At 44.9% G+C, this 15583-nt stretch overlaps 1 protein-coding gene across 1 annotated transcript in view; it reads left to right on the top strand.

Annotated features, from left to right (window-relative positions):
- HIP1 (HSP70-interacting protein 1) overlaps positions 1-15583 on the top strand; it is an 88030-nt gene that overhangs the window by 33410 nt on the left and 39037 nt on the right. The window contains exons 3-6 of the mRNA XM_087395332.1: positions 13959-14129; positions 14747-14834; positions 14924-15004; positions 15141-15205. Coding sequence (XP_087251458.1) covers positions 13959-14129; positions 14747-14834; positions 14924-15004; positions 15141-15205 — 405 coding nt within the window. The remainder of the gene's footprint in view (positions 1-13958; positions 14130-14746; positions 14835-14923; positions 15005-15140; positions 15206-15583) is intronic.

Here is a 15583-nt window from a genome sequence, read left to right as displayed (position 1 = left end):
TTCCAATGTAGGCATTAGCAATGTTATCTGTGATATTCCTACGCGGGACAAAGCCATATTGAGCAGGATGCAACCCATCATGTAAAAACCCCTTTAGCCGATCAACAATCATTTTGGTAGTGACTTTGTAAATTACGGGCATAAGAGTGATAGGTCTCCAGTCTGCCAAAGACTCGCAAATTTGTTTTTTAGGAAGGAGTTTAACAAGACCTCTCTTCCATGTGTCCAGCATTTTCTGATTTTGCCACGCAGCATTCACACACACACACACACACACACACACACACACACACTTTTTTTTTTTTTTTGCGTGAACTTACAAATCCTCAAATTTTGTTGATCTGTGCAATAGGTTACAGTGCACCCCCAACCTGTTGCACGTGCAACAGATTGGGGGTACACTCAACCTATTGCACATGCAACAGGTTGGAGGTGCACGCAACTTGTTGCACAAATCAATATATTTTATAAATTATTGATTTTAATCTAGGATTTAGCTAGGGTTTAGGATCTATGGTCTAGGGTTTAAGGTTTAGAGCCCAAGGCCTAGGGTCTAGGTTTTAGGGTCTAAGATCTACGTTTTAGGGTCTAGGATGTAAGGGCAAGCGTTCAAGGTCATGAGTCTAGGGTTTAAAGTTTAACGTTTGGGATTTAGGGCTTATAGATTAGTGTATAAGGTTAAGATTTTAGTGTTTAGGGAGAAAAAGTGAAAAAGTAGGATCACCAATGACTCTATGATTTCTATCTTTCCATAGAGTGCAGAGTGCCCAATAGCGAACCCTTACAAAAAATAAATCAAAATCCTGTCTAGGTGGGTCTATCCCAAAGATCCAAAAGAACTTTCCAAAGGTAGCATTTGGAAATTGAGCTCGTAAACGCTGCCCAAGGAAGCTTAAGAAATCATGAGTATGAGAGCAAAGAAGATGAGGCACAAATTGCCGCGGAGCCAAACATCTGCGACAAACAACCGGAGCAATATTCCTGCGTGCCAAAAGTTGCCCAGATGGAAGAACTCCCAACAAAAACTCGCCACAAGAAAACCTATTGTCGGAGTGGAATTTTTGAATTCCAAATCTGTCTCAATCTCTTCGGCCACCGCTTGGCAGTGTGATTCATTTGCCAAAGCTGATTTACCTTGTGAGAAAACCATGGTGGAGGCAAAAGCACTTTATATAAAGAAGAGACACTAATATGTGACAGCTTCAAAGGGCGACAAAATGACCGTGGAGAAGAAAGAGTCCAGTCCTGAAGGCGATCCTCCAGCTCTAAAGGCGGAATGGGTTGAAAGGGCTGAAGCATTCCAGTAATAGTTTGCCACATGAATTTGTAATAAATACCAAGACCAAATTTTGCAGCAGCCAAAGGAAAAGAAAGGGGAATTCCATCATCATGAATGACATCTGCAACTGAGTGGACTCTTTCAAGCTAAGGAAATATGAGCGTCTAGGCTCCTGCACTGCCAATGGAGGGACAAAAGTCTTTGACCAATGTATGCTCTCAGTTAGAAATGACCCAACAGAGGGTACGCACAACGGAAGACTGATAGAATTGCCTAGGAGTTCAGACAGTGTGTGTGTTGGGTGTGGAATCACACACTTCTTAACTTAATGTGCATCAGATAGATGTGCAGACTCATCAACAGACAATGAACCAGCCAGGTATAGAAACCACCATATATTTCCATCCAAAGCTATGGACACAATACAAAAGAGAGATCCAGAGTCCCACCAATGGTGTGGTCCTCTGATCTTACCACAAGGTCCTCCTCCCATCTGCTGGCTATCTCTAGACTTGAGCCTGCGTGCTCCACCTCGAGCGTCTGTAGACTTTCCGTCCAGAATGATCTTCTCAACCTTGCTGCCCTGTGTTTCAGCCTATGTAGGCAGCCCTCCAAGTTCAGTCTGCAGCTCTTCCTTCTCTCCTGGTCCTCCAGGAATAGGCTTCAAGAGTAGGTCTCCTACTGCTCTTCACTGCTTGTCTTTCGTTGCTCCAGAAGATGAGTTATGGAGCCCCAAAGGGCCTTTTTTTATAGGGCACAAGGCCCCCTTGAACCAACTGACCAGCCAGCCCTAAATGGGCTGACTGTCTGGTCTGCTAGGTTGGCTCAGCCCAACCACCCCTACAAGGGCTCTCCTTGCTGGCCCATCTGTACCTGCCTGGCCACGTGTCACTGTGCTATTGGCCCAGGCCATATGCGCCCTATTGCGGTCCTTCTTGCAGGCTTCAGCCTGCCCTGTTTGTAGCACCATGGTTGTGCCACTGTACGACCTGCTTTCAGGGTCTGATGCAGTCCCCGACCCTGCCCATAACCCTTGCCCCCCTGCTGTACTGCGGATGTACCTGCTCGCCTCTGTCCGCCTCTGTCTGGAGCTCCAAACAACCCCGACCCTAGCCCAAAACTGCTGCGACCTGTCTGCCTGTTTGCTGCCCATATGGCAGCCCCTTTCTCTCTCTTTTCTTGGTGTTGCCCATGTGGCAATCCCCTCTCCAGGCTTTTCCCTCTAGGCAAATGCCCTAGGTCTCCCTCCCCCATGCTCTCCTCGTATGGGGGCTTACCAATGGAGAGGTGACCTTTCCAACACTCTCTGCTATGAGAGACTTTCCTTGCAAAGAATCCCGCCCAAATGAGAGAGGACATGCTTCCAATCCAGCAACATATGAGAGACCAAGGACAACCTTTGATCTTGCCATCAACACAGCCCAAAATAAAATCCCATTATGTAGGCTGTCAATATCCAAAAGCAGGAGTGGTGAGCTGTAAAAATAAATGGTGTATCATAGCAGCCCAAGGCTGAGAACCGTGCAAGAACTGCAGCATCATTTTCCCCTTGTGGGCAAGAATATGCACTTGAATGTTAAGGATATTCAACCCCTCGTGCATTTTTGGCGTACAGAGATGCTGTAGCGAGAGTAATCTCAAACTCTTCTTGCCATGTTTTGACCGCCAAAAAGTTTCCAGAACAGTGGACATAAAAGAAGAAAGTTCCGCCTTGCTGAACATTATTAGAGGCAAGTGGAACTGAATATAAACCACCAGAATCGATTGAACAATTTGTAACTTGACATGTAGAGGCCATGTTGCCAACTTCCAATATTCAAGCTTTTACTAATATCCAGTCAACTTGTTGGCGATGAGTAATTGACCAACCCAAAGGATAGCCCAAATGACGAACCATCTCATTGGGTGGGACAAATTCCCCTGGCCAAAAAAGATTATGCCACTCTTTTGAATGCAATGGCAATAACTTACATTTTTGGAAATTTACATGAAGACCAGCTGCCGATCCATATAAAGATAAAGCCTTCATCAATCAGGATAAATCCTGCTTTGTATTCTGAGGAGTAAAAAAGGAATCATCTACATAAGCTTGAGCAATCAAAGCACTGCTTCCCTGAATTTCCAAATTATGAAGCTTGTCAGATGCTATGAGATGATCCATGTACTGAAGCATGGGATGTGTGGTTATGGCATATAGAAGTGCACTAAGCGGACAGGCCTGACGGACCGTAGTAATTTAACATCATGCTGAGTGTATTCGGCATATTTTATTTCAACGTAAGCATTTGCAATATTATCAGTAATGTGCCTGCAAGAAACAAAAGCATATTGCGTAGGATGAAGGCCATCATGTAAATACCCTTTAATGCGATCCACCACCATCTTAGTGATGATACTTGTAAATGACAGGCATAAGGATTATTGGCCTCCAATCAGCCAAGGATTCACATATTTGCTTCTTGGGAAGATGTTTTACAAGCCCTTTTTTCCATGAATCCGGCATATACTGCTTTTCCCATGCATAGTTAATCATACACAGCAAAGTTGACTTGAGGATATCCCAGTATGGAAGAAAGAATTCAATTGTACGACCATCCCGTCCTAGAGATTTCCATCTGCCACAGGATTTTACCGCATCTGATAATTCTCTTTCAGTGAAAGGGCTTTCCAGCTCTAGAGCCTGAACATGCCAATGGGAAAAACATGCTGCAATATTTGACTCCGTGATGCAAGAACCTGTAGCGAAGGAGGATTTGCAATCCCAAATTGCCTTGAAAAATGATCCACACAAGCTGCAGCAAGTTGAGCTTGAGAAGAAGTCCAAACACCATTAGACATATGGGCTCGGCAAATATTTGTAGACTGTCTCTTGTAGTGCAGACTTTTAAAAAATTCCTTCGAGGAACAACCCTTATCAAGGAAAGCCCTCTGTCGTGCTCTTGTCTCCCATTTAGTAATTTCTCTGTGATCATTGCTTTGCAAGCAATGTCTAGCCTGACATAAGGAATTGCTTTCTTCAAAAGACAAAGGCCGAAATTGGTTGAGCTCAGTCAAAGATTGACAAGTGTTTTTTCTCGATGTCTTCATTTTACCATAATCCCGAATAACTGATTGCATTCGAGCAACAAAGGCATCCCATTCATAATCCATATCAATATGGCTCTGATCTAAAAGGGGCTGACAAGCATCATAAACCATTTGTTTGTATTGATCATGCTCCAGATAGCTGGTATTCACAATGAGGAGTCTTCTGTGTGACATCCTATCATGTGGTATTTCATGAAAAGAGATTCCCAACCAAAGAGGAGCATGGTTAGAATGTGTAAAGGCATGATCTACCCACAAATCAGTACACTCTACTGTGAGTTGATCTTGTACCAACGATCTAATCGAGCTTGATACAAAGACTGTGCATTATGATGGAAAGTAAAGCATGGCATGGTAAAAAGGGCGCTGGGGACAGACTGCAGCTCCCTAAGCTCCCGCCTCAAACCCCCCTTCCCGCCTCCTTCCGCCTCAGCCTCCACCCTCCTCTTCGCCTCGCCTCCCGCCCCCCTTACGCCTTCCTCCCGCAGCCTCTCCTCCCTGCCTCCTTCCACCTCTCCCTAGCCTCCTCCCACGTGCAGGCCGCCCCTCCCCGTCTTTCCTTTCCACCCTCCCTACCGCCGCCTTTGCCTCCACCCCGCTCCTGCACGCCTCCCTTTTGTCGCCTCGCCTCCTCTCGCCCCTTCCGCACCCGCTTTCTCCTCCCACTTCCCTCTCTCCACCCTCTCCTTCTGCCCCTGCTGCCTCCCCGCCCACCCCGCCTCCATCCACTCTCTTCCCTCCTCCCTCTCCTCGCCTTCACATCGTCTCCTTCGCTTCGCCTCAGACCCCTTACCTCCACCTCACCTCCTCTTCGACTCCCTCCTCACCTCCCGTTTGTCGTCCCCTCTTCGCCCCCCTTTGCCTTTTCCTCTTTGAGGGCTCTCCCTCTCCATTGGTAGCCAACTGCAGGGGTGTGTACCTGTTCCCCCGCAGCTGGTCCTTGGGTTTTTTCCTTTCCTTTGGGCAGCGATGAGCGGTTTGTTTGTGTTCAGGGAAGATTTTCTTGGTGGTGAGGACCCTTGGTTTGGCCAGAGGGGCTCTATGGCAGCACCCTCGAATCCCACAACCGTTAAGATTCTTCTCTCCCCAACAAGCAAGCAACAGGTGAAGCATGCAGTTCGGTCACTTCAGGACAAGGCGATCGTGGGTAGAATTGTGGGCCTCACTCCTACAAGGAGATAGGTGCAAGAGTGGATCCAGGCGAGCTTGTCACTAGAGGGTGACCACATTCAGGAGGTCTTCCATCTATGGAAGAGGCGCATTTCTCATCCAGTTGAGCTCCCCCAACTCTGCCTCGACACTCGTGGAGCAAAGCCCCATCCTTCTTGGTCTGCATCTGGTGTCCCTCTTTCCTTGGTACCATGGCTTTACAGTGGAGGACATGGACACGACACACCATGTTCCCCGTTTTTCGGTTACGCTCCGCTTTCAAGGGCTCCCAAAGGAGTATTGAGTCATCCTCCCCTCTATTGGTCGGGCATTTGGCACCGTGCTCACCACTGAAGCGGTCGAATCTGGCGGAGACTCAGCAGATGACGGGGTTACCTGGATCAGACTGGTGGTTGAGAGCTCGGAGTCCCTCTCAGAGTTGATCCTACTAGAGACCCTCGAAGGGGGCAACTTCGCTAGCGAGTGGAGATTTCTGGGTTACTAGGCTAGTGTCTTCGTTGTAGACAGATGGGTCACCTAGCCAGAGATTGCCCTCGCGGCCAAGGTCGAGCCTTCCCCCCCTGCACCCTTGTAGAGCAGACAGAGTCAGTATGCCAGAGCCCACCACCCCTCAGACAGGAGCAGCAAGAGTCTCAGACCCCCTCGGTGACTTCCTCAGAAGGAGAGTGGACCCAAGTTAAAAAGAAAAAGAAACCAAGCGAATAGGCCCGCAAGCGTCGTAGGCAGAGGGCTAGGCGTAGAGAGAGAGAGACAGGGCTTTTTGAGAGGCACTTGAGGAGGAGCAGCAGCAGGAGCCCTTACGTGGAGATCCACCTCCCTCAACATAAGGGGCGAGTGTCCTAGCCAGAGGATCCTCTTGTGATGGAGGTTCAGCGTCCGCACTCACCCTTGCATCAGCAGCGAGTCCCAGGAGCTCCTAACGCTGCGATGGCGGAAGCTGTGGATGTTAGCCCGGCAGTGGTTGAGGAAGAGCGAGTCCAGAGCCTCGATGAGGGTGATCAGCAGGGGCGGCCTGTGGTTGCCTCTACTCCCCCTGTCCCCCTCCCCCTCTAGATCCCGCTTCCTCTCCACTCCCCCCCTCCCTCCTGGGTTCCCCCCGCTCCCTCTCCCCCCCCTCCCTCCATCTCCCTCCCTCCCCCTTCGCCCCCCTCTCCACCTCCTCAACAGGTTCTTTAGCCTCCCACCCCCCTGCCTCGACACCCCTACCAGCAGGCAAGGGTAAGACGATGTCCCCTTCCGCTTCCTCACGGCAACATCCGGTCCAGTCGGGGAGGGAGCCAAAGGGAAGGGGCTTGTCCTCTCGGTCAGCAGCTCCTAATCTCTAGCCTGGACGTCCCTTACCGCAGGACTTCTGGAGATTGGGACCCTGGAATCATTTGGAGATTTTGAACTCTTACCCTCTACCCTTCAACCTTGGAGGTAACGCTTGTGGTCTTGCAGCCCCAGAAAGGGGGTTCAATTAGCGTAGTGGGCTCCCAGACACACCTAGTTTGGAGATTCCAGTTCGCATCCATAGGGTTGGAGAAGTGGTCCCGAGTGGTGTTTGATGCTATTCTGGGAGATCAGATTTCACGCATAATGGACGAGTGGATGGGGCCACAAGGATTGGGCCTGTGGCACGCCCATGGTGCGGAGCTGAATTTTCAGCTGGGCTTCACGCAAGAGAAGCCAATGTGTGGTTTGGCGGTAGGAGTTATCATATTGCCGCTTGAGGCAAAGGTTTAATCATGCATACTACTGGCCACTCCAGAAGTGTGTCGAGTTGTTCAGAGTCGAAGTCTCGTTCATGATGTAGTGGACACGGAAGATTGGCATTGAGCTAGTGTCCACCTTAGTACGTCGACGTATAGACACGGACTACTCATCCTCCAACCCCCCCACAAAGTCACATAAGGTAGTCTTTTTTGAATAGGCACCTGCTCACAGGAGGAGAGTCTTGTTTTCTGCAAACCCGTCCTCATGAGTTGGACCATAGTGAGTTGGAATATGTACGGGCTCCACGACCGTGCTCGTAGTCAATCGTTGTACCTGATCCTTCAGCAAGAGTTGCAGAGGGCAGTGATAGGGCAGACAATGGACATCCTTTTGATTCAGGAGCATATGTTCTCAGCATCAGACATCATACGGCGACACCACCTCCTCCCAGGGAGAGGTCCGGAGGTGTGGTCCCTTGCAGTAGGAGGGAGTGGAGGGGTCTGCATCTCGGTCTCACAGACAGTGGCTCTAGAGGTCTATGATGAGGGCGAGCTTATCCCAAGATGAGCAGTTTGGATGGGAGTTAGGATGGGATTGAGATCTTGAACGTGTATGCCCCAGCGTGCAGACAACACCGTCCGGCCTTTTGGAGGAGGCTTTCAGGGTGTCTTCCGGATGTAGATTCCTAGATTGTTGGAGGGGACTTCAACAACCAGGAGTTTGGGGAGGACAAGCAGGGCGGTGCCTCCTCTGAGATGCCAGCAGCAGAGTGGAGCACCTGGGAGCAGTTCATTTTCATGATTAGTGTGGCAGAGACCCGTGGGGAGTGCCAGATTTCAGCAGGATACCTGTCAGCCTCCTCTTCTCTTTCGGACAAAGGAGACATGATGGACTGCTTGAGAGGCTAGACCGCTTCTACGTTGGCGATTGGGCACTACACAGAGGCGGCTCTATCGGGATTCTAGCAGGTGCCACGATGTCAGACTACTCTCCAGTAGTACTTCACTTAAGAGCAGCCCCACAGAGGTCTTTTTCAAAAGGGGGTCCGCATTCGAGAGGACCTCTTGTCATGTATAACATCATACAGTAGCTTTGCTTCAAAGATATCATGAACAGGGCCATCCTGACCCGCAGCCTTCTTTTGCTGCTTATGCTGTCCCATTCGATCCTTCTGAACTGTTTTCTCGAACTCATACGCAGCCATGACAAACGTAAGACCATCCACAAAGTCCGGGTACACACCTGTACGATGAGTAGGGAAAGTGCACACACACCAAGCAGAGCTGTACGGAACAGCACACGTGAAGTGCACACACACAGAGCAGAGCTATACGGAACAATAGGCTGCAAATTTGCACAGCGAAAGAGTACTTGAAACTATACGGGAATCTGTACAAAACTCTATACGGTGAATTTGCACGGAAAGCAACGAATCTCTGTACTACAAAATTTGTACGGCAAATCTGTACAGAACAGCAGAGGAACACATAATGTGTATGGAGAACCTGTACGGAACACAGAATGTGTACGGGAGCCTGCACGTAGAATCTGTACGGAGAGCAGAAGTTGTACACAGAACTTGTTCGGAATAGCCGTACAACAGGCGCAGAATGTGTATGGAAAAGCAAAGATAGGTGCAGACCTAGATGGACAGCCTTACAGCAGGTAAGGGGAGTGGCAAAGGTACAGACACTACACACACACACACTTTTTTTTTTTTTGAGAAGAATATTTTATTGCTGTGAAATAATTATATTCATAGGTACTCCAAAGGCGGAGTAACTACTACTCAACTGAAAATCTCAGTATAAGCCATATATACATCATGATCAATCAAATGAGTGTGAAAGCAATCATAAAATGATTGCCGCAGAGATCGTTTGAAAAAAACAAAAGATGGAAAAGTAGGATCACCAAAGACTCTATGATTTCTGTCCATCCATAGAGTCCAAAGTGCCCAGTAGCTTACCCAAACAAAAAATAAATCAAAACTTTGTGTAGCTAGATGAAAACCAAATAACCAGAAGAACTTGCCAAAAGTAACAGTAGGAAATCACAAGTATGTGGACAGTGCCAGAAAATGTGAGGCATAGATTCAGCAGAATGTAGACATCGGTGGCAAACAGCCGGGGCAATATGTCTATGCGTGAGTAACTGCCCAGATGGAAAAATGCCAAGTAGGACTCACCAGAGGAAAACTTGTTGCCAAAGAGAGACTTTATAATGCCAAAGGAGACGCAGCCGCTTTCTCTACCACTTTGATGGGCGATCCATATGCCAAACAGAATTGGCTCTGTCAGAAACCTAAGACGGAGGTAACAACACTTAATACAGAGAAGGCACTGTGATATGTGACAGCTTCAAAGGATGGGCTGAAGAAGAGGAAGAATGGAGAGTCCAATCCTCAAGCCTATCTTGAAGTTCTAAATGAGGTACCGGCAAGAAAGGTTGAAGCATTTCTGAAATTTTGTGCCATAAAGGACGATAATGAGCTCCCAAACCATACTTGCTAGTAGTTGCAGAAAAGGATAAAAGAGTGCCATCATCCCGAAGTACATCCGCCACAGAAGCAATACCTTTGAAAGATATAAAATAAGAACGTCTGGGTTCTTGTATAGCCAAAGGAGGGTGGAATACTTTGGACCAATAAATATTCTTAGCCCACAAGGAATTTCCCAACAAAGAATTCCTGCCATTCCATTCCAAGTGGGATAAAATATGCTTCCAATCAAGAAGCAAACGAGAGACAAAAGGGCAGCCTCTGATTTTTCTTTGAATAGAGCCAAATAGAAAATCCCACTGAGTAGGTTGCCAATGCCCAAAAGCAGAAGTCACTTGAATATTGAGTATGTGCAAACCCCCGTGCATCTTTGGAGAACAGAGACGATGCATAGAGAGTAATCTGAGACTTTTCTTGCCATTTTTTGAACACCAGAAAATCTCCATGATAGCAGACATAAAGGAAACCAGATCTGCCTTAGTAAACATAATGAGGGGCAGATAGAATTGTATGTATGCTATCAAAATGGATTGTGTTATTCGCAAACGAACATGTAATGGCCAAGTTGCAAGCTTCCAATATTCAAGTTTTTTCCTCAGCTTTGTGAGCACCCAATCAGTTTGTTGAGAACGAGTGAGCCCCCAACCTAGAGAATAGCCAAGATGTCGAATCAATTGAGAAGGTGGAACAATTTCCCCAGGCCACAAAAGACTATGCCAGTCTTTAGCATGCAACGGCAAGAGCTGGATTTCTGAAAATTCACATGAAAACCAGCAGCCAAGCCATATGTGGAAAGAGCCTGCATAATCAAGGAGAGATTGCTCTGAGTATTTTTTGGGGTAAAGAAAGAATCATCAGCATATGCTTGAGCGATCATGCTACGGCTGCCAAGAATTTCCAATCCATGCAACATTCCAGTGTCCAAAAGGTGGTCCATATATTGAAGCATTGGATGAGTGGCTATGGCAAATAGTAAAGCACTGAGGGGACAGCCTTGCCGAATAGAACAACCAAGAGTCCAGGTTGTAGAAATATCCCTTGAAAGTATGTAGACAGCTTTACTACCTTGATATAGCCAATTGATAACTTGCTGCATTTTTTTGCCAAATCCCAAAGCCTGCATTGTTTGTGAATTAAAGTCCCACTGAACAGTATCAAAAGCTTTGGCAATATCAACTTGCCATAGCAAAACATCCTGTTGCATGAATTTGGCATATTCTATTCCAACATGGGCATTAGCAATGTTATCTGTGATATGCCTACGAGGAATAAAACCGTATTGCGCAGGATGCAACCCATCATGCAAATAGCCTTTTATCGGATCAACAATCATTTTGGTAGTAAATTTGTAAATAACTCGCATAAGTGTGATACGTCTCCAATCAGCCAAAGATTCACAGATTTGCTTTTTTGGAAGGAGTTTAACAAGACCTCTCTTCCGTGTGTCTGGCATTTTCTGATTTTGCCAAGCATAATTCACCATATGCAGCAAAGCATGCTTCAAAAGAGGCCAATAGTCTAAAAAAAACTCAACTGTAAGACCATCCCATCCTGGAGATTTCCATCTACCACATGATTTGATTGCATCTGACAATTTTTTTTCAGTAAACAGTTCCTCCAATTCCAAAGCCTGAGTAGTGGAAATAATAGGAGAAACATGCTGTAAAGGCAAATTTTTTGCAGACAAAACCTACTGTGAAGGAGGATCTGCATAACCAAATTGTTGAGAGGAATGATGTACACAAACAGAAGCAAGCTGTGGCCGTGATGTAGTCCATGAACCATTAGGCATAAGCACCCTGCAAATGTTTGTTTTTAATCTCTTGTGATGCAAACTTTTAAAAAATTGTTTGGAAGAACAGCCTTTATCTGTGAAAGCTCTTTGTCTTGCTCTAGTCTCCCATTTGGCAAGTTTCCTGTGATCACACACACACACAGATAAATATATATATCTATGTATAGATACACGAGACATAATCCAAGAAAAGTAATGAACAAAATTTGCCCAATCTTAGATATGAATTCTTTTATCTATGGTGTATCGGCCTTAGGCATGTTTAGATTGATTGAACACAAGCTGAAAACCAAAATCTTGGAGCTGAACAGCTTGTTTTTCTTCTAGTTTTAAAAAAGATTTTGATTGAGTATGCATGTGCTTTCTAAGTTAGGAATGTAACTTTGCATCTTTGTAGGAAGTGGTACGTAAGTGTAAGTATTTCCTTTAGTTTTAATGTTTTAAAAAATTTATTCTTTCCTGTTTTTTGGTCGATTTTGTTTCTTGATTTGTTTGTTCATTTTTGCTTTCTTCTTTATTTCTTGTTTCTTTCATTTTTGTTTAATTGACGTATTTTAGTAAGCACGGGCTTTGCCCAATAGACTCTGCGAGTCTTTAGAAACCCAATATAGCTGCTTAAGCTTGGGCACTGATGAGGACATAAGTGTTGCTTTGCTTGCTAAGTGTGTCTACCTTTTGTTTTTCAAAATTTTTTGGTTACCTCATTTTTCTTTTCTTTCGTTTTCTCTTCTATTTTCTTTGTAGAATTTTGGTCTTTAGAGAAACAATAATGAATTTGTACAATTGTAGTCTTACAAAGAAAGATATATATGTGTGTGTGTGTGTGTGTGTAGATCCTTGGGCAGATTTTGAGAGCTCGGTTTCCTTAGATTGCTTTTGGCAAGTTCTTCTGGCTTTTTGGTGTACATCCACCCAGACAGGATAGTTTGATTTCTTTTTTGTTTGGGTTTGGTACTGGGCACTCTGGACTCTTTGGAAGATTGCAATCATAGGGTTTTTGGTGATCCTGTTTTTTCCAATTTCTCTTTCTTCAGATACTCTTTGCAGCAATCGCTTTTTGATTGCTTGCAATCTCGTGTCTTTGATCATGATGTATATTTGTCCTACAGTGAGATTTTCTCTTGATGTATTATAGCTTTTCCTTTCTGGGATAGCTTTTTTTGTAATATAATGACTCACCCAAAAAAAAAAAAAAGTGTGTGTGTGTAGATAGATAGACAGATACATAGATATGAGAGAGAGAGAGAGAGAGAGGGAGTGAGAGAGAGAGAGAGAGAGAGAGAGAGAGAGAGAGAGAGAGGATGATATGATATGGTATGATTGTATGAAAGTCTGCGTGAGACCCTTTAGGATCTATGGGACTGGTGACCACTATTAGACTAGTAGTGGTCTTTTACAACTAGTGAAATAAACTACTTACAAAATCGTTATGTGCTTAGTACTTATGGTGCTCGTTTGTGTGGTACCCCGAGTACCTTGTTGTGGTAGCTTCCTAGCTTTTTGGCTGGCTGTTCCAACAGATTTCCTCTGATGTCCCCATATCCTTCTCTGATGTTTGCGTAGGCTCTACATCTTAGGATTACATGGTGTTCATCTTTGACCTCCCCTGTGCGGCAGATTTGGCAGGTTCTTTCCTCTCTGGGGATCTGGGGTCTTGCCCACCTGCCCCTCTCCACCTCTAGATCATGTGAACTGGTTCTAATTTTGTAGACTAGATGCCTTTTGAACATTGATATGTCTTCCATGAGGTATTATTGCATTCTGTACCCGTCTATTGGGTGAATTTCTTGTTTGTAAAATTGCATTTTTGTCCCTGCGTTATGCCTTAATTTCCGTGGTATTTTTTGCGTCACTCCCCCCCTGATTTCACATGCATCACTTGGTATATCAGTGGTTGTTATGCCCCAAGATTCCATCCATTTCATTCCCTCTCTATGCCATCCCATGATTTGCGTAGCTTCCATTGCTTTGTGTGGTATCCTTTTGGCAACTTTGTTGAGGTAACCCATGAATTGATATAATGCCTCTTCTTCTAGAGGTTTCATACCTGTCTCAAATGTATGATGTCATAGTGTGTCTGTGCCTTAACCCCAACTCCCCTATGAGAAAACGTTTTTTGTAAAGTTTCGATTCTTTCCAAGCAAGCCCTAGAGATCCTGGGTGCCCAAGCTGGGCATCTGTAAAGGATCACTGTTTGCACAAGCATGGTGTATGGAAACCTTCTCATTTCCCAACTCCATAAATGTGCCTTCTTGCACTTATTTTGGAAGCAGTACAAAGCTTTCAAACCTCCCAGAATTCTTCTCTCCACACATGCATTCCATGAGAGAGAGAGAGAGAGAGAGAGAGAGAGAGAGAAAGAGAGAGAGAGAGAGAGAGGGAGAGGGTATATACCAAGCAACTGACTTGAAATGCCATTGTTTATAATTTAGGTCAATCAAGGAGAAGAGAGTGATGATGATATGCCAGAACTTGAAGACAATTCCAAAAGGACATTTGCAACTGGAGCTTTTAATACTGATGGTAGTGACAGTGAAGATGAATCTGACTTGGAGCTGGACAATGGTGATGTTATTCCTGTTGATAATGATCCTCCTCAACAGGTCAACATTTTTTGCAGCCCTTAATGTTAAATGCTCTAATGGTTAGACACATGAATCTGGATTGATAGTGATGATATCATTTGAAACAAGCATAAGAACCGTGAAGATCATTGTCAGGAGCAAATATGAGTTTATGAGTTTATTTTTTCACCTAGCACTTTCGCCACTGGTCACTCTGACAATTTCTTAGATTTCGTGTTGCAGATGCTTTATTTCAAAATAAAATTTCAGAGGAAAAGATTTATAAGTTATAACTTCCCAGTTACGAAGGTTGATTTTCTAATTAGTTCCAGAGTTCTGGGCCTTATTGTAACATAAGCAGGGATCTTTTGAGTTTTAATTATTACGATGATTGTTGAAAGGTCAATCTTTTTCTATACTGTCCTGTGTCCTGCACATATCTTGCTATTATTGTGTCTGTCAACTTCTGTTTTTTTTGGGAACAGTACTCCACTTTTGTGCAGCCTGAGTTGGCAGAGCATGGATTGATGTTTAATACCTTTTTTTAAAAGGAAAGTTTTATACCTTTTTGGGTTGTGGATATTGAATATTTATCTCTCTGGTTTGGAAATGTTACTCTATCGGACATATATTCATCTTTTTTCACTGAATGTCAGATGGGTGATGCATCAATAGAGGTGACAGATGATATGCGAGAAAATGCTCAAATTGCGAAGGGAAAGGCAATGGAGGCACTCGCAGAGGGTACCTTTGTACAGGCTGCCTGATACTTTTTCGTAGATTTAATGTGTCTTTTGCTGCATCCTGATCAGAATTCTCAATCAATATTTCAGGCAATCTAGACATGGCAGCTAGCTTTCTAACTGAGGCTATTCTCTGTAATCCTACATCCGCCATACTGTATGCCAATAGGGGTATGTACTCTCTGGAAGTGTCTCCAGATCTTGCGGAATGCATTATTGGTGTACCTTACATGCTTTATTATAACAAAGAATGTAATAGTTCCTTTTAAGTATTCTCAGTGTAGTTGTTGCCTGTGTTTTTTTGTAGCTGGTGTTTATGTAAAGATGAAGAAGCCCAATGCTGCTATACGAGATGCTGATGCAGCTGTCAAGGTAGTTTTGCATCTTGGTACTTCGCTTTCACAAAATGGAATCTTGCATGAATGGATCTGGGAGGGAAAAGTACTAATTTGAAGCCTGTAATGGGAAATATGCCACTGCTTGGTGAGAGTGCATGTTAAAGCCTGTAGCTCATGGAATAATATGGAGGGAAATATGCCAATGCTTGGTGAGAGTGCATGTTAATTCCTGTAGCTCATGGTATAATATGGAGGGAAGGCCACCCTTTGGTGGAATCAGGACACTGAATGTTGTGATATTTTTATCATTTGAAGTACACCATAATGTGGTTTAGTTTGGTGTGCAGCAATTGTAGTTTTCTGTGTTCTTGAAATTTGGCAGGGCTCTGTGCAATGCACAAAGTTGCAGAAA

The sequence above is a fragment of the Dipteris shenzhenensis genome, chromosome 24, assembly GCF_047967505.1.
Source record: "Dipteris shenzhenensis isolate YYH24624 ecotype China chromosome 24, Dip_SZ_1.0, whole genome shotgun sequence".
NCBI lineage: Eukaryota > Viridiplantae > Streptophyta > Polypodiopsida > Gleicheniales > Dipteridaceae > Dipteris > Dipteris shenzhenensis.
This window is presented reverse-complemented; position numbering and strand designations above follow the sequence as displayed.